Raw genomic sequence first — 24,621 nt, 5'->3', positions numbered from 1 at the left:
TTAGCATTTATTTAATTAATTTTACCTGAGATCCTTTCCATGCCGAAATCTGTGAAAAACAAAAAATGAAAAAAGGAAAAGCATTTGCTTACATTAATTTTAATTAATCTAGATTACTAGCTTGAATCGTTTGCATTTTCTTGCTATGCCGTGAAACTTCTGTTGTCAATTGAACTTTTTGTACTCTGATATTGTCTGTTTCCAGTATTCAATTTTTCAATATTCCAATAATTATTTTATCTTAGCAAATCGATGGATTATTTTATCTAACTAGGAATTGGACTTAAGTCAACTGAAAAGCAGATTTCATCTTAAATGAATTTTATTTCAACCAAAGAAAGTATTTTTAGGGAATCCCTAAAATGGGGTTCAGAAGTAGTAATGAGGTTCAGAAGTTTTCAATATATTGATTGGAATAGGTAATAGATCAAAAATATATACATAGATGAACCTATTAACAATTTGTGCTTGTTTTCATTTGCATTCAATACTCACTTATGATGTAAAATTTGTTCAATAACATAAATCAAAAAAGATTTAAACATAGTGCTTTTAAACAAACCTTGTACAAAGACTTTAAAAAATTTGTTATCTATTTATTTAATACTTTGAAAATATGATGTAAAAATTTCATAAAAATCTAGGTGAATTTCACAAGGGCTCAGCGTTTCAACCTTATGTTTTTTTTTTAAGCTTTAGCTATCAAATTCACTCTCAAAAACTTTTATATTACTCCTGAATGTTTTCATTAAGAACTCTTCGAAGATATGAACTAAAAATAACTAATTTGACCTATGCAATTAGTAATTGAACATTATCTATAAATTTTTGGTGCTGATATGTATTTAAATTTGTAGTTAATGAGACTATCTTCTCTACTATACTGTGTATATACCAAATTTTAACTCATTTCTCTTTTTTGACACATTTATTTTAAAAGTTAAGTCAATCATTGGTTTAATAATGGTCATTATAATCTACTTTAAACTGACTCTAGTTCAATTCCATAGTGTTTTTTTTTTTCGAATTTAATACTTGTATCTCTTAAACATGCTAGATAAGTAAGTATATAGTTTGGTTTGGTTTGCTTTGAAGACTCGATAAAGTTAAGGAAAATAATAAAAGATCGATACATAAACACTAATACAAGTAGATTATATCTTATTAATATGCTTAGAGGCTTTACATATAGTTTAGTTGTAGTTGTAGTTGTGGTAAGTGTGTGGATTATAGTTATATAGTAGATTCAGTGTGCCAAAATAATAGTTTTAAGCTGATTTCTAGCATAGACATTGAAAGACAACAAAAGCTTCACGTCAAGTCAAGACTATTGATTTCCATAGATATAGATATATAGAGTGTATGTATATTATAGTATTGAAGATTGGTGTGTGAGAGTGTGTATCTGGGAGACCAATTCAAATTTAAACAGAACCACAGAAACACCTAATGGCGTTGTTGGACCACGCCAAAATTTCGTTAGGAAACAACATTCAATCGATGGAAGAATTCTTGGCTGGCCAACGCAGTGTTTATGCAGTTCTGATTTTAATTAGGACTTACCCTAAGGCTGCTGGTTGAACGGCGATCTGTTGTGGCATAGTGCTGAAGTCCGCCTGGTCCAGTTAGAGGCACTACACCGCAACCAGAGCGAATGCCTTGACCCAGAGTGGCTCTATACACAACAACACAGACATGGCAAATACAATCGAATTTTGGTAGTTTTTGTTGTTGGTGTGTGTGTGTGTGTGTAAGTGGGTGGGTGGGTGTGGTATGTGTGTGGATATGAGGTGTGCATTAAGAGAGAGAGAGTAGAAGGGCAGGCAGTAATAGTTTTCGTTGTGTATGTGTGTAGTATTAACATTACGACAAAGACAAAGAGAGAAAGACAGAGGAGGCAGGCGGTAAGGCAGGCAAGCACGCACACCATACACACACACACACACACAGTCACAGGATGGTTTTTTTGTTTTAGTTGTCAAGACAGAGACAGAGCAACAACAACAAGCCAGTCGATTCGAAATAGTAAAGAAATAGTTGTGAAAATAGACAAAAAAAGAAAGAAAGAAGGGACAAAGATATTAAAATAATTAATTACATATTTCTCGTTTTTGTTATAAATTTCAAAATATATATATATTTCATTTACTTTTACAAAGGCATAATTGACTACTTGTAGCGTAAACAACAACAACAACAACTTGAATGAAATCAGAAAAAAAAAAAAATAGAAATGAAATAGAATTCGTAGAATCATAAATGTATACCACATAGAACGAACTATATAGAACTGCATTTAGAATAAAATGTGTGCGATTCAAAAAATAGATATAGAAAAATCAAAATCAAACGACATTTTAACGATGACAGAGCGAGAGTTTCAAAATATGACTATAGACATAGTGATAGTTACATATATTAGTTAGCATGTTGATATATGTACCACATATGTAGATTTAGAAATCAACTCGGGGTTACTATATTTATTAGTCGAGAACTACTCTAAGTGTAATCCTGGTGTTCCCTACTTCCAGCACCGACCTGTAGATGGTGTTTCCCTTTCATGAAGCAATTCTGAAAGGTCTTGATTAAATCTAGCTTCCTTTGTATTCTATAGAATTATTCCAGAACAAATCTAAGAATCGAACTTGGAGCTATTTTTGAAAAGATTATAAATGGAATGGTATCTAAATAGACTTAGACTAAGTCTTATTGTTAGACGAACTCTTAAATATATACTCAGAAGTTCATTAAGCAAAGAGCTTTTGTTTTGTGAATTTCATTCTCATTTCCAGGATATATGTAGATCAGAAATATTTATAACTGAGAAGTACATTTTTCTACAGCTTAATGTTTCTTTTGAACAACCTTTCATCAGATCTGTAACTTGCCATGAGAAATAAAGAAGTTTAACCAATTTTGTCCATACATAAAAGCAGTCAAAAATTAATTTTCCTTCCTTTTCCTTTTGGAATAACCTGTAGTTTAAAAACGTATCTCTTTACAAAGATTATAGGAAGTTGATCATGGTTTTTAGATACAAAAATGTTATCCTTGACTGCCCCTGGCATATCTTAGGTTCTAAAACAAAAGAATAAGCAAAGCTACTTGTTTGTAACAAATCTATTAGAAATCATAATCATAATGACAATATATCAACATGCCTACGAAATATAAGTACTTTGTTTTTGTACTATAAACGATCAATAGCTACATTGAATTATTTAAATTTTAAAAACATTGATGCCACAAAAAAACATTGTGCTACAAAAATCACTCAACTTATTACTTACAATTGACAATTGTAGTTTTAAATTTCTTTTCTTTTGCACACATACATATATCATATACATGTGTATGTATATAGATAATATTTAAAGCATAGATAAAACGTTTCGTAAATTTTTTTTGGCTTGAAATGTGAACAGAATTCGTTTGGAAAAACACGTAAATTTCAACTAAATGTGTATATGTATGTATGTATGTATATTGATGTAGGATAAGTTTATGTAAATGTCGATATGTATGTGTATGTGATGTGTGTGTGTGTTCCTGATAAATTTGGTTGGTTTTTGGAGTTTTGTCAAGTGTTTTCGTTTGTTTTGAACTGAGAAAACCGGAAACCGGAAACAAAGTACTAATACGTATGTTTGTGTCTGTATGTGTGTGTGTGTGTGCATGTATCACATATTTGGCATAGTGATGAAAGGTAAGTAGGACATTTGTAATGCCTTATTACATAACATTTAGGCTAATCGTAATTGTATAATAAGTATATGTTTGTTATGCTAACCGCTTAATTAAGTCTAACATTGATACTAATATTGTTTGTGTGATATATGTATATATATTCATAATTCGTTTCTAATCGACATTAAATGCTTGACACTTGTGTAAATAAATCCTAAATAAATGCATTTTTCGTAAGCGCGTTTTATACTATAAATTAATATATATGTATGTATGTATTCCATTTATGTAGACGGTATTGTTTGTTTGATTGGTATGGCAAGCGGTAGGGGAACCCGGGGGGCGGGGGGCAACAATATATAGCAATTGTTTTGTATTTTTGTTGTGTGTTTGTGTGTTGACTTAAATTTATAATCATTTAGCTTCTTTTGTTGTTGTTGTGCGTCGAGTTTTTGTATATTGTATATATAAATGTATCTACGATTAATATTTGATTTAGACTGGCTCGATCTCGCTCTCTATATTATATATATGTATATACTTTATAGATGTATGTATGTATGTAGGTTGTTTTCTTCTTTTTTTTTTGATAGCGCTGTGCTCCAATTATTGTTCTCGCCCTATATTTATATATTTAGTTTGTTTGATTTGTTTATATTTAATTTAATTTTATATGTTTGTTCATTTTGAAATTTTAGTTCAAAAAATTTGAATCCCATAGAGTTTTATTTGATTTAATTTTTGTTTTTTAATGTGCCTGCAATTTGGCCAATTGCCGCGAGTTGTTTTCCATTTGAAATTCTTCCATTTGACAGTAAATTATGTATCTGCATTTGAATATTATGGTTGGTTAAAAATAAAAGAAGAAGTATTCAATAATATAAAAGAGAGAGAGAGAATGAGAGGCCACAAAAGAGAGGCCACAATTAGTCCATTTCGCTATTGGCAATTAAGTCTTTCTATTATTATTATTTTTTGTTTTACATGCTCTCACATAAAATAAAAAAAAAAAAAAAAACATTATATACCGCACACTCTAGTTTGACTAGTTTTACATACTTATTTTTTAGATATTAGACATTTATGACGGCGCATGATTTGAAGTACGAGATAGATGTGAGTGCAGCAGATATAGAACATCATCATCATCGTCAATTAAAACGTTATTATCATCAGTCTTTAAGCTCTTTTAATCTTTTTTAGCTTGTCTTAATTTATTTCATTTAGATGACGATGACACACAAAAGACATGTTTCAGATGCAAGATGGGTTTTTTTTTTTTTTTGAGAAGAATTATGTATGTTTATGCAAAGTAGATTCAAATTATGACAAAGCGTTTTAAAAATTTTTATGTAACTAGAATACGAGTTAGATACAAATATAGACAGATACAGAGAGAGAGAGAGAGAGAGAGTTAGAGGATGATTATGTCTGTGTAGGTGTGTGTGTGTAGATGAATGTGTGTGATTATTCAATAGGACTACACCATGAAAACGCATCGAATATCCTAATTACACGCATAATTTACAACCACACTCATAATTTAATTGAAAATATCAATACAAACTTGAAATTGATTGATTATCTAATTAAAATGATTGAAAATGAGCTTGTTTTTGGCTTTATTATTAAACCAATTAATTTACTTAGAACCGATTGACAATTTCCAAAAAACAAAAAAATAGTTGCATACTTTTCGGCATAAATTTTCTCTGGCTTGATCGTGGATAAACCTTATTTCTATTGCAACTGTAATTTGCACTTCCATTATTATTATCAATAATATATTATAAACTGATGCAGGCCATAAATAAAAAGCCAATTTTTTAAAATGAAACAGCTTTAAGTTTTAGTTCTATCTTTTAGCCATAAATACCGCATCTTAAAGCCGCAATTTAACTAAAAGTGAGGCGAGGTTTCCTAGGCCTTAGTCAGACCTTTTTAAAGGTTACATCAAAGTAAGTAAGCTTCTATATCGTATGGATTACTCATAGCTCTCATATATATGTATCTTATAACCAACCTAAGGTAAGTAAGATTGTATAATTCATAGTTATTTAAGGAGTAACTTAATGTTAGTCTCAACAAGAAGGATTTGGAGTGGTTTTACTTGTGTATATTAGTATAACAATGATAAGTCTACATAAATTTTGTCAGTTCCAACTCTTTGGGACTGTACTGTAGTTAAGTATACTCAATAATACTTTATTTCTTGTTGAATGTTCTTGAATGAGAGAATACAACATTTAAACTGTTACCAATCAGAGTAAGCCATCGGAAAGATAAAATAAGTTCAATACTTTCTTTAAAAATATAATACATGGTTTTTAAATTACAATTACCCCTTTTAAAACAGAATGGTCTTCTGTTAAATGTAAGTTGGATGATTTTTGTATTGTGTGATTTGTTGAGAGAACAGCAATGAATATGTGATGGATATGATACGAGTTAATGCATTGATTATTATGAATGACAAGTGCTTAGAAAACTGGCACAAAACAAAACTAAATCAACTTCTTAAGGTTCAATTCAAATTCAACTTCAACTTGAACGTTCAACTCAAGTTCCAAAATTATAAAGTTTGGAGTAATAAAGAAACGAAGCAAAAGAACGAAAACAAATACACATATATTGATATTTAATTAAATGAAATCACTAAACAAAACGCTGTATTACGCTACATATACCTAGGATTATCATACAATATATGAATATATATTTATATATCTCAATGGATAATTTGCGGGGAATGAGAGCTAGAGTGTGAGATTTCATTCTCTCTTACCTTGCGGGTAGAATAAGGGCATCAAATTCCGTATTGAGATGTCGTCTAATTATATTCTTAGATGGTGGAATGCCCAAGGCAGTCGCCATGGTATCACCCGAGAAGGATGGCTCAAGCACCACAAGGCCACCATGAACGCCGCTGTCTGCAAGAATGCACATAAATACACATACACATCAGTATAATTGGACATAATCAAACACTTTGACATCGATATATTAGTTTATATGCTGGCAGTTGGATGGCTGGTTGGGTTAGATAACCTTACCTTTCAAATTCTCGGCGTATTCACCCAAGTCGATGGAGCGTACCCAACGTACGAAACGTTGATTTGTCCACACAATGGGATCAGTGTCAACTGTCTCTGATTGCACACGTCGCATGGCCAAGGTCTGGCGGTCGTATTTCACAATGCGTAATACATGAATTCCTGATTATGGAGAAAGTGGAGAGCAGGAAGTGGGCAATTGATTAATGTTAATACATACACAAGTACACTGAGGAAAATAATTTTTCAAAGAGTCAGAGAGATGTTTCCCAACTGTAAGGTCTTCTTGGCTAATTTTTCCTGACTGTGTAGTTGGCTAATAGATTCATAATTTATTATCCAACTTACCATGAACAATGCTGGCCTGATGGAACTTTCTTGTCACTCCCAAAAACTTTTCCAATTCTTTTTTCGATAGAGTGTCCAGCATGCGAGCATCGACCAGAGACTGCAGAAAAGGTTCCGCATACTGGGGCAAACCGATGTCTGGCAACCATTCGGATGCCACCCATGTGTGTCCCAGTTGGGTGATCATGGGATAGCGCACCAGTTCGGGCCGCCGTTGCTCCTCAATGGCCAGACGTAGTTTCTTGCGATGCATAGGATGTACCAGACCCAAGCCGGCTTCCAGTTCCACATCATTCAGTTCGAGCAGAACTTTGCCACTTTTCACATTTTCCGAACATCGTGTACTATACTGAGGCATGCCCAAGGCCACCTCCAGCCAGGCGAGCACTTGAGTGGCTCTCCAGCGTTCCATTGGCAGCTGAGAGGCTTCACGTAGCAGACGCAGTTTCTCGGCATATCCCTCTTCTGACAAGGGATTCCACGAGTAGTCAGAATCTACTAAGAAAGGAGATTGGTTAGATTTATGTAGAATTTCCTCTGCTTAGTACCTACATTCAACGACTCCTCCATCAGCCGAAAGGGCTTTGCTTTTGTTTCTAGAGCGAGCAAATACTCGGGATATGCTGCCCCAGGTGCCTCCACGGCCATTGCGGGCGCCAAGTGGTCCTGCACTCTTCACATTGGCATTGGCAAATTTGCGGGTAATGGCTCCACCTCCGCCTAGACCTCCAGGTCCATCGCCATCCACGGGTGAGCCCAACTGTTCCACAGATCTCGAATAGGCAGCCGAGTTCAGGGGCGACAATGTGGGACTACGTTCTTTGGGTGTGCCAACTGAGAGAAAGAGAAAGTAAAGTATAATAAAATATTTCGAGTTTATAGATTTGATTTTCTACTCACATTGATACATATTTTGACTGGATACCAAGGAAATGCTATCAGGATCGACGGTAATGCAGGGACCATTGTCGCAGGTGCCATCACTGAAGTTCAACTCGCCGCCTGTGCTCTCTCGATCGCTGCTATTCCGTAGGCCCGAATCATTTGAGCAGGAATTGCGATCACCCACCGTGGCTCCAGAGCCGCCGCTCAAACTGCCACTAAAGGCGGATAGAGAATTGGAATTGCCGCCACCACCGCGTCCACTGTCATCGGTTGTTCCACTGCGAAGACCCACAAGTCCTACTCCACCACTCGCCCCTCCACTTAAGCCCGAGCCACCTGTCAGTTGGCCCAACATTCCCGAGGCTGGAGGCGTCAATGGGGCAAAGGAGTGCAAGCTCTCCTGATCGGAGAGACAACCGGACAGTTGACGACGTGCATCCTGCAGCTGTTCCTGTAGCCGTTGCAACTGCAAGTCCCTGGCCGATAGCTGTTGGGCTAGCGCCAAGGATCTCTCCGCCTCATCTCGGGCCTGTTTCAAAAGTTGGAAACGTTCTCGATCCCTATCACCCGACAATTTGGCATTGTTTGATTCTGTTTCGCGTACACGTTCCTGGAAATTGCGTATGAAATCCCTTAACTCTTGTTCCTTCTCTTGGAGCGAGGCACACAATTGCTTCACTTGGCCCAATAGTTCAGACTTGTCAGTGCGCAGCTTTTTACGCTCCAGCCGCATGGTGAGCAATTGATTCTTCACCGAACGCAATTCGCATTCCAAGCGTTCCACTCGGTCCTGTGAGACGGGGCCATCATGCAGAGCCTCTGCATCGGAAATGTGACCCAATGGTGTTGGATCTATGCCACCCACAGCTCCATCTGTTGAGTGCTCGAGCAGACGTCGCAGACGCAGCAATTCGGCATTAAGACGATCATTTTCCTCACGTAATTTCATGGCAGATTCTGGGAAAGATTTATCAACTTAATGAGCCATTCTTCTTTCACTCTCTATCTCTGTGGTTAACTACTCGTAATTAGCAATAAGTCAAGCCAACTTTTCCCCTTTTACACTTTTCCCCATCATACCTAAGCCTAAGTTTCACACCCAAAAACAATGAAAAAAGTCAAAACTCAAATGAAAAATCTCCATGGCAAACTATGTTAAAATTACAGCAGCGGTAAAACAGAAAACGGAAAACTGAAAACTGAAAAATTGTAAAATGCAAAACGGAAAACTAAACCAGAAAGTGCAAGGCAAAACACATTGAAAGTTTTTCGAACAAACTGGAACACATTTTCTTTTCTTTTTTTCGTTTTTTTTCTTTTTTTTCGTTTTTTGTGTAATTATAACTTAACCAGGCCAAGGCAAAAACAAGTAATGAAAAGCCAGATGAATAGAGATCAAGTGCAACTACAACATGGTCTGAATAAGTGGGTGGTTGGATGAATGGACGGATGGATGGGCACTGTATTTTGGGTGGGATGCGGGTTAATTGTGTTGCCACTACTCTGCTACCAATTAAAAATACAGCGAGCGGAAATGAAGATGAAAGATGATGGGCAAAAGAAAAATGGAAAGAAACACACAAATTGAAAAACTTACCTGCCACGAACTTTGAGTTTGTCTCAACGTCAGCATGATTGAGATGATCATTTGAATTGCGATTACCATCTGGATAATGGAGGAGTATATTGCTGCCATTTGGGCCATGGGTCTCGAGCATTAGAAGAGCTGCTGAGGCAGCGGATGTGGGCGAATGCGGCATCACTGATGTGGATGGGGATGCGGATGTGGATGTGGATGATGGTGATGATGATAATTTGCTTTTCGACTCCATTGAGCAAACATCATTGGCATTTCTCTTATCGACTGGATTTAGTATTGGAATTTTGTATTGTTTGTACGTGTTATAGAAATTTGTATATGTGTGTGTGTGTGTGTTTATTCATAGAGAAAGAGAGAGAAATATGTATATAGAGATAGAAAGAAAAGGATAAAGGATACACAGGATGCAAACGCAAACAACAATAAGAATAATAACAATAACATGTACAACGATAATAACAGCAACAACAACAACATTGAGAGCAACAAAAATTGATGAGGATTATGATTATGAAGATATTAGATATATGTTTATATTTTGAGGGGTTTATAATCACACACACACACACATACACACTCTAAACTCCACATAAAACTTGCTTAGTTTAGGTAAATAAAAGTGATTTCAATTTAGTTTACAATATTCTCTGAATGACCAAAAATATTTATCATTTAATTTTGCAATTCGTGAGCACATTGAACATTCAACTCAATTTGCATTCAGTTAGGTTCAGGAAATGCATGTGAATAGCTGATGAGTTCAAAATTGATTACACACAGCCAAACAAACAAACACATCCATACACACACACACACACAGACACATAGCGGAAAAAATATATCACATTAAAGAGAATTTCCATTTATTGCTTAAATTAAAATTTAATCAATTGTTAATGCAACCAGAAAAGGTAGCCCAGGTAAATAAACATTTAACCATAATTATTTTAATTCATATTTGCTTTTATCGTAAAAAAAAAAACAAGAAAACGTAAAAACGGAAGTATAAATCACTAAAAAATATTTGCTCTGCAAAAAATTTCACTTTCAGTCAACTAGATGACCAACGAACCATCCATCCATCCGTCCATCTATCTGCACATCCCATTTAATTCTCTCTTTCTCTATCACTCTATCTCTCTCTCTCTCTTGACCCAGGGCAGCCATTTGTCAGATTTTTTGAAGCATAGCCCAACATCACTCTGGCATCCTAATATAATCCTCGGCTCCTGCTCTACTTTACTCCTGCATCCTGGTGGCTGGGCATAACGAAGAAAAAAAAACAGAAACTACTAACTGCACTTAGCCCCTGATTCACACATCACCTCGCTTCAGTTGCCCCGAACCGGACCCCATTTCCATAGCCAACTTCCAAGCCCCCTCCTGCCCCTTTGTACATCGTTGGTTTAGTTTTCTGTTCGGTTCGGTTCGGTCTGGTGGTCTTCTTCCTGTTGATGGTGATGATGTTGTTGCTCCTGATGTTGGTTTATGTTCCCTTTTCTATACCCTCTAACACAAATGAAGTTTGATAGGTTCTTTGAAATCTTTAAAAACGTTTGAAAATTAACACATATTTAGTATTCTGATTTCAATTTAGTAAGTTTGACTAACTTTGTTTCATAAAGTCTTCTATCAGTTTACTAAATTTATTGTGAATCTAATAAATCTTAAAAGACACAAAAACTTAAAGTCCAATAGATTCTTACTTTCGATAGTTAATCTACACTGTCTACCATAGTTATCGATAGGTTAGCACTTCTATTGAGGTGTAGGGTATTCTCAGGTCGACTTAGTGCAGTAATTTCTTAGTCCTTTGTGGCTTCTATCACTAGCTGTCACTCTGACATTTAGTTTTTCACCATTTTTAGTGGTTTGCATGTTAACTTCTTCTTGGATCGTTTCCTAAATGTGACGTGTTACCTCAATCTAAATTGAAGTTCGTCACCTCGTTTGAAGCACACACACATACACACACACACACAGTTGCCCTTTGCTTAAAATCAGTTGACGGTGATTTAATATCATTTTTTGAACCCGCCCACTCACTCGAGCAGCGACACCCGTTCCCACCTTTTAATCATTCCCACAATCAGAACCTAAAAACTTGATTCAGTCATGCAGGGCACTCTGCTGATTACTTTAGTCCAGTGACCCCCATTCTCACTACCCGCCCCCCCTCTTCAAATGCATTACGGAATGCATTTACACGAAGACTTTTGCCTCCCCATCCCGTTCAAATACACTTACCCGCATTCAATGCATGTGGATTGCCCGTTGAGGTTGCACTGTTAGGGGAGACTGTGGCGGAGACGGAGCTGGCGGCAACGGAGACGGAGGAGTGAACTGGGGCAATTAAATTTGAGTTATTCGCATGTATCATGGCTGGGCTGGTGGTTGTGATGTTGTTGCTGCTGTTGGTGCCATTCGGTAATGGTAATTGCGGCTGTGGCAAGCCAACGACTTGACCAAGCCGCTGTTGCTGCGGCTGTTGGTGCTGCTGTTGCTGCTTGAGTTGTGACTGATGCTGGTTATCAATGGTCATGGGTGGAGTCAGTGTCTGATTGCTGCCATTCGAACTGGCCGGTGAGGAGTTGCTCTCGTTGCTGCTGCTATTGGCCAAAACAGAGCGTGAAGGAGATGGCTTTAGGCCAACTAAAGAAGAAGGTCCTGCTACTCCTGTCCCTGTTCCTGTCGTTGCCGACGCTGCCGCTGCTGCTGCTGCTGCTGATGTGGATGCCACTGAACTGTCCAGGGAAAGTAAAGGCCTAATGGGCTTGTTATTATTCGCTGAGGAGGACTTCTCTTTGATCACACTCGAGTCCAGGGATTTGACAATTTTCTAAAATCACAAAAAAAAGCACACATAAAATAGAAAAAGAAGAAAACGGATCTCACATTTCAATTAATAAGCCATACAAGAGCTAAGGAAAAGTTGTGGAAAATTATGAAGAATAGCGGGGAGACAGTAAAAGGAGAGAGAGAGAAAAAGAGAGTTGATAAAAATTTTTGTTCAAGATGCAGTATTCAGTGCCAGAGGAAATTGGCATGCAAAATTATGATTCGCCCCGCCCCCCGCCCTTCTGATGATGCCCTCAACTACTCATTCTGCTCCTCCGGCTACACTCAACAAGCAATGAATGGAGGTCCAATTAGAGGGTTTTAAACATCAAGTGATGGGAGGTAAAAAGCAAGTGAAAGAGAGAGAGTGAGAGAGAGAAAGAGAATCGGTTGATGGATTGGAAGTGGTGGTGGTGGTGTTAGCGGTTGAGTGGGTGGAAGTATGGGGTGGTGGTGGTGGTGTTGGTGGGGGTATCATCTGGTACTTACGGATTCGCCAAGCTTGTGCAGTGAGGCATTTATGCGATCCGGATTGCGTGGCGGCGGCTCTGGTGGCTCTGATGCGGCCATAGTTGGTCCGGCGGCTACACCGTTTATTTGCATACTTTGACAGACACAAGAATAAACGAACAAACAAATAAATAAACAGAGAAACTCAACACAAAAGACAACACTAAAAGAAAAACAAAAACAACAACGCACACACACACACACACACACACACTCTCTTTCAAAAGGTTTTATTTCTGTTGTGTGCTGGGAAGGAAGTGGAGCCACAAACTATTTCTCCCCTAATCGATGGCAATTGGCTAACATTTCATTGACCGCAGCCTATAACCTATTGCACCCGAGAAGTTGATTGGAGTTGATGTGGTTGAAGTTGATGTTCTTGTTGATTGGCATACGTACATAAGTTGATATTGATTATCGATATTGATTTAGGTCGACGGCATTAGACCCAATAGACAGATCGCCCTTTTTCAGTCAGTTATCCTTTGGTTTTGGCTGCATAGTCTGAAAAAGAGGAAACAAATTTGGATTTAGTCATAAAATGTTGTGGTTTTGCTATCTCACTTTAAAGTGTGTTTGTGTGTGTCTGAGAGAAAGTGTTAGTGCTTGTGTGTGTGTGAGTGTAGGCCATAAACTTCTATTTGGGTTATTTGGTCAATTTTAGTTGCATGTCAATAAACAATTTCTCCACAAAGACTTGCTTAAAAAGTTGTCCATTGTCTGTAAACTGGTAAAACTTTTAACTAGATTGGCATTGATCCACACTTTAACTGGTTGGGAATCGTAACAAATGTGATTTATATTTGGCATTTTCATAGTGTAGCTGACCTAAATTCTATAACATGATAAAAAATCATATTTTTTTTAAATTGTTTATAACTTTTACTCGGCAAAATTAAACGCAAGGAACTAGAACAAACACAATCTTAAGGTACTTAATGTACTTTAAAAGATAATTTAATTATTATTTAAGTTTTTATTTACATCATAACATAAGACTTTTAGTTTCTAGTTTAAAGAAGTGCTTCACTTTTATTAAAATTTAGTAACAATAAAATCACTTAACTCAATTGCAGAGTAAAGAATTTAAAAGAAAAACATTTTTTAATGACAAAAAATAATTTCAAGCACTTTACAAACTCTGCAAAACAGAAATGCAAAAAAAAAATGTTGAAAAGGTCAAGAATTTTCCCAGAGGTCAATGCACAGACAAGCATTTTCCTTTTGAGGTATTCAAGGATATTAACTATTCATTGCCTGCCAGTTTTTACATATTAAGAAAGCCACAAAGAAATTAAAGAACAGAAAGAGGAAAGCAATTAAATGTATAAGAAAAACTTTAAACAATTTGTCAAAGTCCTTTACTTATTGCTTTCCATTTCAATAAGCCAAGTAAAGTTAGGGAAATGATAATTTACATAAATTTTGTAATCTATTTCTCTATTTTTATTTCTTATTTTTGGTTTTATTAACTCAACCAACATCAATACTCTTCGAACTAATCCCTTAAAATATTTTCATTTTCTACTTTCCTACCTACTTGTGTCATGTTGAAATTCAACTTCAGTTTGCCTGAACTTAAATTTTAATCCTCTTTTAAGACTAACTACAAAAGCGGAGATGACCGACCAGTAAACGAACACAAACACAAACAAACAAGCAAACACACAGAAAAGCATATAGACCGAAAAATAAGTTGTGGTTGTTCATGTTTTTACCAAATTCATGATGTAAATGCATGTCTAAAACGAGAAGTAAGAAGAATAAAAAAAGGAAAAAAGATACAGAAAACAGAAGGAAAAACACAAACATAAATGAAAGGACTAAAACTCATACTCAAATGCCTGGCTTAAGCCTTTCTCGTTGTACCAACCTGGCCACAGACTTTGCGTAAAGCTGACTTGCACCTTGACTGAAAGCCACACACACACACACACGAAAACATAACCTTTTACCTATCTGTGTGTGTGTGTGTGTGTGTGTGTTGGTGTGTTTTTATACATATGTCCGGGTGAAAGAGCACACAGGTGGAGAAGCAGTTTTCAGTGTGGGGTACATATCATTTAAGCCCTGGCCAAGGGAGAAAATACTAATGTGTTTTATGATTGCTGCGTGGATGGAATGGGCCACTTTAATCATAATAATAATAAAAAAATATCAAAGAAGCTAACATCGGCTATGCCGAAGTTTATATACCCTTGCAGTCCTTGACAATAATAATTTTACATGTTCAAAATTTGATTTCTGCAACTCAATTCATTAATATACAAACAAAACAATTTTACTCTTTATACTACAGTTTTTTCTTCTTCTTCCCTCGTTCCCTAAGCAAAGCAACGCACGCATACACATACAGTTCATGTAGCGTTGCGTGTGTGTGTGTATGCATGTACTCTGTTGACTTGATGATGACGTAGTAGGCAGCAAGCAGCGCTGCCGGCAGCGATTGAACCGATTTATATTGACTGTAACTTGTGTTCTATTTATCCGATCAGGGTCAAATTTTGGGATCTGAGATTTTATATCAAATTCTATTATATTGGTAAATTTCATGGGGATACTCCAATTTTTGCAAAAATTTTTGTTCCAGAGTTATATGATATAGTAGTCCGATCCCAAAGATTTTCATACTTTATCTCACACGGGTAAAAAAAAAGCTCCCAAAAAAAATTTCATCCCGATAGCTCTTAAGATGGCTGAGTAAAACGCGTACGCACCGACGGACAGACGGTCAGACGGACATGGCTATATCGACTTAGCTTCTCATGCTGATCAAGAATATATATACTTTATGGGGTCGGAAAGGTCTCCTTCTGTGCGTTACAAACATCTGACCAATTTTATAATACCCTCTGCAAGGGTATAATAATAATAACATGAAACTTTTTGTCGGTCTTAAATGAAAATTTATGGTAGGCAAAACGTTTTAAATTAATAAAGTGCCTGAAACTATATGTTTTTAGTTTTATACTAAAAAAAGAAAAAAAACACAATTGCCTTGAAAATTTATTCGATTTGAATTGTTAACTTTGGAAACAAAACCCCAAACAAACACAGTCTCATAGCTTTTTCCTAATATTTGATATATCAAATTTTTGTGAAAAATGTTTTCATACCGAGATTTGATAGACTTTAGTGGTCATGGCGAACCACAATTTCCACAATCAGACGATTTGAATGCATTGCCAGCAGAAAATATAGCCTTTGTTATCGAATGCGCGGAGACCAAAAAGGATAACCTGCCCAGGAGTCTAAAAAAAAGACTCGCATCTCGTTCCTGTTGCACACTTCGCGCTTTGGAGGAGAAACATAAGATAGTCGATGAACGCCGCAAGTTTTTGGAACAACAGAGAGTGCTAAAACTAATGGAACATTGGGACCAAGTCAAATTAGTTGTCATCAATTATCATCGAATGCAAATAAATAAATGGCTGGAGCAAAAGGATCACATCAAGCGGGATATGATGGAGCATTGGCTGCGAAGTTGCCAGTTCTTGGACCAACGAAAAACGATTTTATCAAATCACAATAAGCTGGTATACCGACGACGCCAAACCATCAGAGAGCGCAAATATTTACAGAAATTATCAGAAATCTATGAGGCACGCTAAACAAAGCTATTGCAACAAAATCCAACCACACAACTAAATATCAGCAGAAGATTAGTCAATGAAAGTTTTTGTTCCCCTTTTTTTTTTTGGTTTGTCAAATAAAAGTTTTTCTCTCTTCACCCTGGCCAGCGATTCTTTTCATGTTGATGGACTTGGACCACAAAATTTGTTTGACTTGGGTAAATTTGTTTGAAAACTGTTTAATTAGCTTTCAGTGGCAGTAAAGTAAAAGTTGAGGAGACACATTTGCTCTACAGGAAACGATTATGATTATGCAGCTCTCACCCACACAACAGGGACACAAACACAATCACACACACCGACTAACTAGAAATACTCGAGAAAGTTTTTCAAAAGACTGACTCTCACTCACTCATAATGTCAAAGACAGATGTTGTTGGTGTGCAAGCATCCAGAATCTGTTCACTCAACTGCAAGTGTATGCAGTTTGCCAACAATTTTACACATATCACACAAACACACACACGTACACACATTCCCATATACATAGACATCTCAAAGTAATCGCCTCGTTTGCGTCCCATCAGCAAGTTCAACTTGCCATACTTGACCTGTTTTCTTGTGGGTTTTTTTTTTTTGCATCCCTTTGGATGGTTTGTTTATATATTTGATTTGCTGCTTATGTAGTTGCGGTTCTTATTCAATTATCCTTTTAAATGAGTGTGTGTGTGTGTGTGTGAGTTTGTTGGCAAACAAGTTTAGCTTGCTCTCTCAATAAACAATTTTCAAAAAGTGGCCAGAAATTGACCAGAAAGTGGAAAAACCTTTTTGCTGAAGCTCAAATTGACCAAAGTAAATGAAAAATTTGCTCTTAGCAAGCAATGCCCAAAAATGTATGCTACACTTTTTGAAAGTGTCATAATCTAAAATCAAGGATTATGACACTTTCAAAAAGTGTAGCATACATTTTTTTTAGGTTTCTACTCATATAAGTAAAGCTTATCGTAGCTAAAATGTATAGCTAATCGATTAGTAAACTAAAAGCTAAAGTTTTTGCTTCAAAGAAGTTCTTTTTATTTATTTTCTACTTGCTTGCCAGTTTCATGCTAATTGACGAGCTCCTTGCTACATTTTTGTGGATTAATGCCCGATAAGTGCTATTGGGAATGTTCGGGCCTTAATAATAAGTGCTTAATGATATTGTGGTTGAGGCTAAGTAGCTCGTAAAAGTCGTATGTTTAGCCGATTGCCTCCGAACATGCCCTTCTTAGCAGAAGGCGGATTATGTTGATTGCAGCGCTGTTTAGCAAAGCTCTTAAGGTGTCTACTTAATACTATCATATAAAAGTTTTTAGTCTCTCTAATTGCGCTAGGCATTAATTAACTATTTTATTATAAAGTGTAGAAAATGTAAGCTTTTCCTGATCTTTACCATAAGGCAAGATTATTTTGTAAAACTCATAGATTAACAGCCACCTAGTTTTTTCAGGTTGATAATTGTTTAATTATGAATTAATTCTTTGCAGTTAAAGTTTTTAAACTAACTTTTCTAGTTCAAACAAACATTTAGAAAGCATTTAAAATAAGAATTCAATTGTTTGAATAAAATTTACAGCGTTTGGATACTAAATATCTGTTTAAAATATCTACAGAAACTTCAACAAAAGAGTTAGGAGATTTTTTTGGCGATGTAGGTGAACGAAGAAGTGTTTATTTGAGAAAAAAAATCTCGCCATTTACATGTATGTAATTAAAAGTTGGACTTAAATGCTTATGGCAGATTATTATTATTATAGGGCAACTTTCCACTTGCAAAGTTAAGGTAAAAACGTTGAACTCTTTTTGCTGTTTTGTTTAATCTACAAAAAACATTTCTTAGCACACAACTTATAAATTGTTAACAAAATCCAAGACAGAGTCTTAGCATTAAGACAATTCTTAAATAAATAAATAAATGGTTTAAAAACTATCTTAATTAAAACAAATTTTCATGTGACAACAAAAAACAAAATCATTGCAATTTATCGCAATAAAAGTCTTTTTGACAAGTCTTTTAAAACATCAAATTGTTAATCCAAAAAAGGATTTTATTACTGAAAATTGCTATTCGTTTAATAAATTATTAACTCTACTTTACGTAAAACTTAAATATTTCAGCTTAATGTTTGTGACAAAACATCGAAAGTTTGATTGAAATTAAAATTGCCATAGATAAAGGATTTTGGTGATTAAAGTCTACAGACAATTTGTTTCTTGTTTTCCCTTTTAAGTTTCGTGTCATTAACAGAAGTCAACGAGTTGGCAAAACGTTTGAATTCTAATTGCCAAGGCAAGCAAACGCAAACTCTTTAAGCCAAGACAATATGTTAATTTAATCTCAATCAATTTTCAAATTGTTTGTGTGCGTCTGTTTTCAAGATTAAATGAATGGCGAATGGTTGAATCGCCAAAAAGTTATTTGACCAAGTGTCATTTGGATTGTCATTTAGCTGACAGTTGACATTGACAGCCGCGAGAGCGAGAGTGCGAATTCAATTGAAAAATTAATAAGTTGAATTAACAGATTTACACTGCGGCGAACAACCAAACGTTGAAGGGGAAACAAACAAGAGAGCGATAAAGTGAGAATTTAATGGCGCCATTCAATATACAGTCGCCCCCACCAATCCAATTCAATCGAGATGAATCGAATGGATTCGATGTGAAGCTCATCCAATCCAATGACCCTGTCATTTGGCCTGGATTCATCTGATGTTGCCATTGCCGATTCGATTGTGTGTGTATGTGTGTGTGTGTGTTTGTGTGTAATCAAATTTCTGCTAAAAGTCAAATGAAATTCTCTCAGCCTTTGGCTGACTCATAAATTGGTTATAAGCCTTTTGCGTATGACTCACACACTCAAACATTCTTTTTATTTCTCTCACCATTTCTCGTATTAATTTCCTGGTTGACTCCTCCATTTAACCCAGATTTATCACATAAACAAAATCTCCAGTTAAGCCCAGTGTACCCAATGGCATTTGGAATGACTTTGATGGATGTAGCATGTCAAATGTCACAAGTAGGTAAATATCATTAGAAAGTACAACCTGGGATTATTTAAATGCAAATGCTTAAGCAGAAGCTTAACGGTTTCAAAAAACCTAACAAAGTGAACTCTTCTTTTCACTCTCTTTCTCCCTCTCTCTCACACTCTCCTTTATCTACTGTCTGTTAGTTTGCATCTAAACCACCAACTGGCATGTGGCAAAATTTTAGATTTCAGCAGATAAAGTTTATGTTCTTTCTTTCTCACACACCAACTGTCTTTCCCTCTCTCTCTCTCTTCTTTTTCTCTGTTTGTTTTTCCTCTATCTGGCTGCCATTTAGTTTGCAATTAATTAGTGGCAGGCAAACAACAATACCAACAACAAGAAGCAACCAACTTGGATTTGTGTTTTTAATTAAACAAAATAAATGCAGCTTAAGTTGTCGGTGCTTAGTAGATAAGAGGGGAACGAGCAGGGTTCTTGGATGCGGGGTTTTGGCCCGGCATGCTTCAAAAATATTTTTGTTAGGCGCGAACTAAAAATGCTTGACCCAATTGCCAAAAAAAACATAACCAGAAGCAGCAGCTAGAAAAACATTTAAAATATTTTCCTGATCCTTTTTGGCCTTTTCCTTCCATCCACAAACATTTTTTGTGTTGTTGTTGCTGTTGAGTAAATGGTTTTCCCATTAAAATGTGTATGAACTGGGTGTGAGTGAGTGTGTGTGTGTGTGTGAGTATTATGCATATTTTTTTTGTTACTAGTTAAGTAAAAGTTTTTTGCTTGAAAAATCAGTGGAAGCAGCTGCAGCAGCAGTCAACTTGAACACAATTTGATAACCTACTTTTCTTCCTTGTTTTTTTTTTGGCTAGAGTGTGCGACATGAGATTGTTGGCGAGAAGGGTAGAAGGGGGGCAGATTGAATGTTGTCGCCAGCACATTCAAAATTTACACATAATGACATTGAGGCGAAGTTGTTTTTTAGTCTTGCCTTGAGCTTATGTTTTGCAGGATGTGTGTGAGTGTGTGCGAGTGTGGCAAGCTACTAAGTGAGTTTTCGTTGTTGTTGTTCATGTGGCAAGAAACAAGAAACTGCAACAACAGCAAGAACAGGAAGAAGGTAAAGACTCTCCTGTCTCCATTCTACGTCATGGTTTTTGGTCTCCTTTGGGCGTAGGCTCTCTGGCATTCATGCTGTGTGCACACATGGCAAACAACAGCAACAACAACAAAAATACAACGAGAACGAAAACAAAATGAAAATACTTTAAGTCCTTTGCCTTACTTAATAGCCTTACTTTTTCAGTTTGCGGTGCTCTCGCAGACACACACAGAGACCAACATTCTCTCTTCCGCTTGACTGTAAATTATTGTCGTGCGATTTATTACGCTTCGCCTTTGCTCAGCGACTACCACACACATGGCGTATGCGTAACATATAATTGTAATAGAATGAATGTGATATATATCACTTTGTTACCCTTTCAACCATTGAACACATTAAATGGAAATGTTTCTACAACTATTTCAAACAAATATATACGTTTTTACAATATATTAACTTAAAAATTAATTCATTATTTGCATGAATTCACGATTTGTTAAACACCGAAGAGTTTCGTCTGCAATTACCAACAATTAGGTGCCCTTTTGATGGTGTTGGGGGAGGGGGGTTGATCAGGGGACATTTCCGTGTCAATTGTCGCATGTGCCTGATGACAGTTACACATGTGGCTGGCCCATTAATATCAATCAGTTGTAAAATTAATATTTGCCCATCAATTGGCTAAACAAATTAAATGGCTGGTAAATTGTTTAAACGGTTTTCTGTTGCTTTCCGTTTGGTTTTTTTTTTCAAGAATTCATCAATTTGAATTTTGAAATGTTTTCTTCGTGCCCAAAAAAAAACACCTGCCGCCGCATGAGTTATTCATGAGACGCATTCAATGTTAAAATAGTGCGTAATTTATTCGCTGACACAGATTTGAGAGAGGCGCAGAAAGTCGAGCCAAGTCGAGTCGAGGGTATGGGTGGAAAGATGGAGACGGGAAAAAGGTTTCCTTTCGCTTTACTGCCGACCAAATAACAAAGCGCAAAGAAAATGCCGAAAATTTCCCACTTTTTCAACACACAAGCACAACCAAACACACACACACTCACACACACACTTGCAGACAAACACATTCACATTCACTCTTAGGCTTAAATATTGACCGAATTTCGCAGTGTTTTCTTGTTTGAGTGCGTGTGTGTGTGTGTGTTGTGTGTTTTGTCCTGCGGTCGTTAGGTTTTTGTTTTTGTTTGCCTTTCTGTTTTAGGTTAGAAATTTACCTTTTTGTTGGCTTAAAGTGCAAAGTCAACTCTATCGACCATTGTTGTCCTTTTTGTTGGCTAATTTGTTAGATGATTTCATTGAGTTAGAGTTTGGCCAACAGTTTCACATTGCTGTTTGTTTTTGCTCAAATATTTATTTTTATTTTTTCATTTCTTGTCTCTTTTTATTTTTGGGTGCCGCGACGTTTGGCTCTGTCTCACTTGGCTAATATCTCGAATGGCACTGAAGGAGCGCTTCATCCAATGCGCTCTGCAGCCGAAGCAGAGTCCTTGGCATTCTCCTCATCGTTTTTCCATTCTGAAGGGGGGAGGGGTCTGACGTCACTCAATGCGAAAAATAAGCGAAAGCTTATAGAACTTTTTGAGTAATTCAACGCTTGCGCCTGCGTGACAGAGAATGAGAGAATTGAGAATAAAGCTCACTCGCTCTCTCTCCCACTCTACCACTCTCCCCATGGACCCGACCTAGCCGACGCAGACACAAGTAGGAATAGAGTCGCAAAAAGGGAGGCAACTGGGAGGGAGGTGGAGCGTTCGACAAGTGGGGTACAAGTGTTTGTTTACGTTTTTACTACATAGATTCTCCGCGGTGAGAAAACTCCGACCGAAGGTCAGCATCTTTTCAATGACGAAACAAAAACTGAGCAACTGCATCTGATGAGCAACGCCAATTAATCAAATAACAAACATGGCAAAACTACAACTACAGAGAACTACATACAAACAGAGAAATGCAGAGAAAGCCACAAGAAAACAAACCAAATTCACCAGCAAAACCGCAAAGTCAAACTGAAGCTAATCAAAAGTTTTTCATTTCATTCAAAGGCAAAAAGGAAAACCAAAGAATTTGTTGTGGCACAAACACCTAACGGATAAACAATATGCCAAAAGGAATTTCAAAATAACTATTTCTCAAAATCTCTTGACAATATGCAATTCAGTCTCAAGTTTCCAATTAAATTTCAATTTAATTTGGTTAAAAGTAAGGCAAAAAATAATGAAACAAGAGAACCTTATCTTTGCCACAAACAGGCGAGAATTACAACCAATTATGAACCTAACAACAAAACACAATTTTGAGAGATACATGATATTTATGATTTGACAAAAGTTTATAAAATTGGAATTTTATGTTTATAAATGTGAAAAGTAAATTAATTTATGTAAACCGTTTATAACTTAATATCTAGAACATATGTATAGACAATGACTATTCGAAATGGATGAGCATAAATGTGTTTGATTCCATTCTAAATTTTGACTATATTTTCATTGAATTCTCCTTCATCCTTCAACCGAATTTGAAGGTTCAGAAAGAAAGGCCGTACGAAAGACAATATATTAAGTTTAGAATAACCACCAGTCAAGTCTATATAAAGTTATGTAAGGTAATGGATTTGAAACTGATTGAAACAAAATACAATGTTGAATTTTATATAATCTTTTCTCTTTTTATAATAAGTTAATTTCAATTCAATTCAAACTCTATTTTTGAAACTTGGTTTATTCATATATTTCAATATACCTAAAACTGTGCGTAGAAGTAAACACTCAATCAAGTGATGAACTGTTGTTGAGAAATCTAGTTTAATACAATTATGAGATATTTATGCGACGGACAGAATGAAACACAAAGTTTTTATTTTATTCCTAGAAATTTGACGCCCCCAAAAACCGCTATCCTAGGTGTTTGATCCAAATGCCCCTAAAGCAAATCCAAAGCTGTTTATTAATTATATAAAAGATGTAAGATAAAGATTACCAAGAATAGTTAAATCCATCATTCAAATCATCGGCAAAGTGGAAAGTTATATAGCATTTTGAAATTATCCCTAATATGTAAGTGCATTGTAGAGTAGTGTCTAGCCAACTTGAAAACACTTTTAAGCAGAGGATTTTGCAAGATTTGAATTATATAACAATATCTGACCACAATTAAGAGCAAAATTGCTGCTGAGATTTATATATGTATGTAACATGCAGAATTTTCCTTATGCTCTAAAAGCTATTAAAGATTTAAATTTAAGCCTGTACTTAAGATGTTTTATTTGTAATATCAAGACTAAAATTTGAATACAGTTTCTTTATTGCTTTATTAGTTTTAATTTCTTTGGAATTCACATGAGTTTCAGCTAGAATGACTTAATTGAATTTGAGCATACAAGACACACACACACACACACACTCATAGAGTGAATTACAATGTCTTTTCTGTTTGCTGGTTGTCTCTCTGTCAGTCAGTCAGTCAATGTGCAGGCTCCACATAGTTGCAATTGTAACTTACTTGGTTGCTTTTGTATGTTTTTTATGTCCTGGCCCTCACATGCTGTAAATCTCTAGTCTAGTTTGTTGTGGCTTTCGTATTCATAATCTAGAGTGGCAGACACTAACCAGCCATAAGAGATGTACCTGACACACACACACACACAGACTCACAGGACATAGGAAGTTGTGTGTGTGTGTGTCAGGATATGCCAGTGGCACTCAATTGTGCTGTCAAGTCATGTCTGAGACAGCCGTAACTTGATGCTAATAAAATGTTATCAAATGAACGTCAAACTTGTGCCTATTGTTTGTGTTGTTAATATAAAAAGTTTTATGCCAGCATCAACAAAAACAACAAAACCAGAAAAACTAACGCACGGGCAATCGATTAAAGTTGTAACAACGGGAAAACGAGAAGCAGTTCATTGAACTCCGTTTTGGCCCAGGACCTCTAGGGAGGAGATATGCTTCATATACCAGTATATGCCTTTTGTTGC

At 36.1% G+C, this 24,621-nt stretch overlaps 1 protein-coding gene across 8 annotated transcripts in view; it reads right to left on the bottom strand.

Annotated features, from left to right (window-relative positions):
• Nucleotides 1–24,621, bottom strand: part of Liprin-gamma (liprin protein kazrin) — a 54,106-nt gene that overhangs the window by 1,112 nt on the left and 28,373 nt on the right. For 2 of the 8 annotated variants that reach the window (XM_068289735.1, XM_068289736.1), the window contains 11 exons: nt 13,324–13,428; nt 12,904–13,018; nt 11,824–12,415; nt 9,574–9,840; nt 7,992–8,933; nt 7,644–7,925; nt 7,092–7,589; nt 6,744–6,905; nt 6,476–6,620; nt 1,564–1,675; nt 26–49 (listed from right to left, as the gene is read on the bottom strand). In XM_068289735.1, coding sequence (XP_068145836.1) covers nt 26–49; nt 1,564–1,675; nt 6,476–6,620; nt 6,744–6,905; nt 7,092–7,589; nt 7,644–7,925; nt 7,992–8,933; nt 9,574–9,840; nt 11,824–12,415; nt 12,904–13,017 — 3,138 coding nt within the window. In that variant the 5' untranslated portion in view covers nt 13,018; nt 13,324–13,428. Of the gene's footprint in view, nt 1–25; nt 50–1,563; nt 1,676–3,304; nt 4,518–6,475; nt 6,621–6,743; nt 6,906–7,091; nt 7,590–7,643; nt 7,926–7,991; nt 8,934–9,573; nt 9,841–11,823; nt 12,416–12,903; nt 13,019–13,323; nt 13,429–21,856; nt 22,062–24,621 lie in introns of those variants that run through there. The other 6 variants (XM_068289737.1, XM_068289738.1, XM_068289740.1 and 3 more) reach the window with 6 other exon arrangements.

Source organism: Drosophila tropicalis, unplaced genomic scaffold (assembly GCF_018151085.1).
Source record: "Drosophila tropicalis isolate 14030-0801.00 unplaced genomic scaffold, ASM1815108v1 contig_593, whole genome shotgun sequence".
NCBI lineage: Eukaryota > Metazoa > Arthropoda > Insecta > Diptera > Drosophilidae > Drosophila > Drosophila tropicalis.
This window is presented reverse-complemented; position numbering and strand designations above follow the sequence as displayed.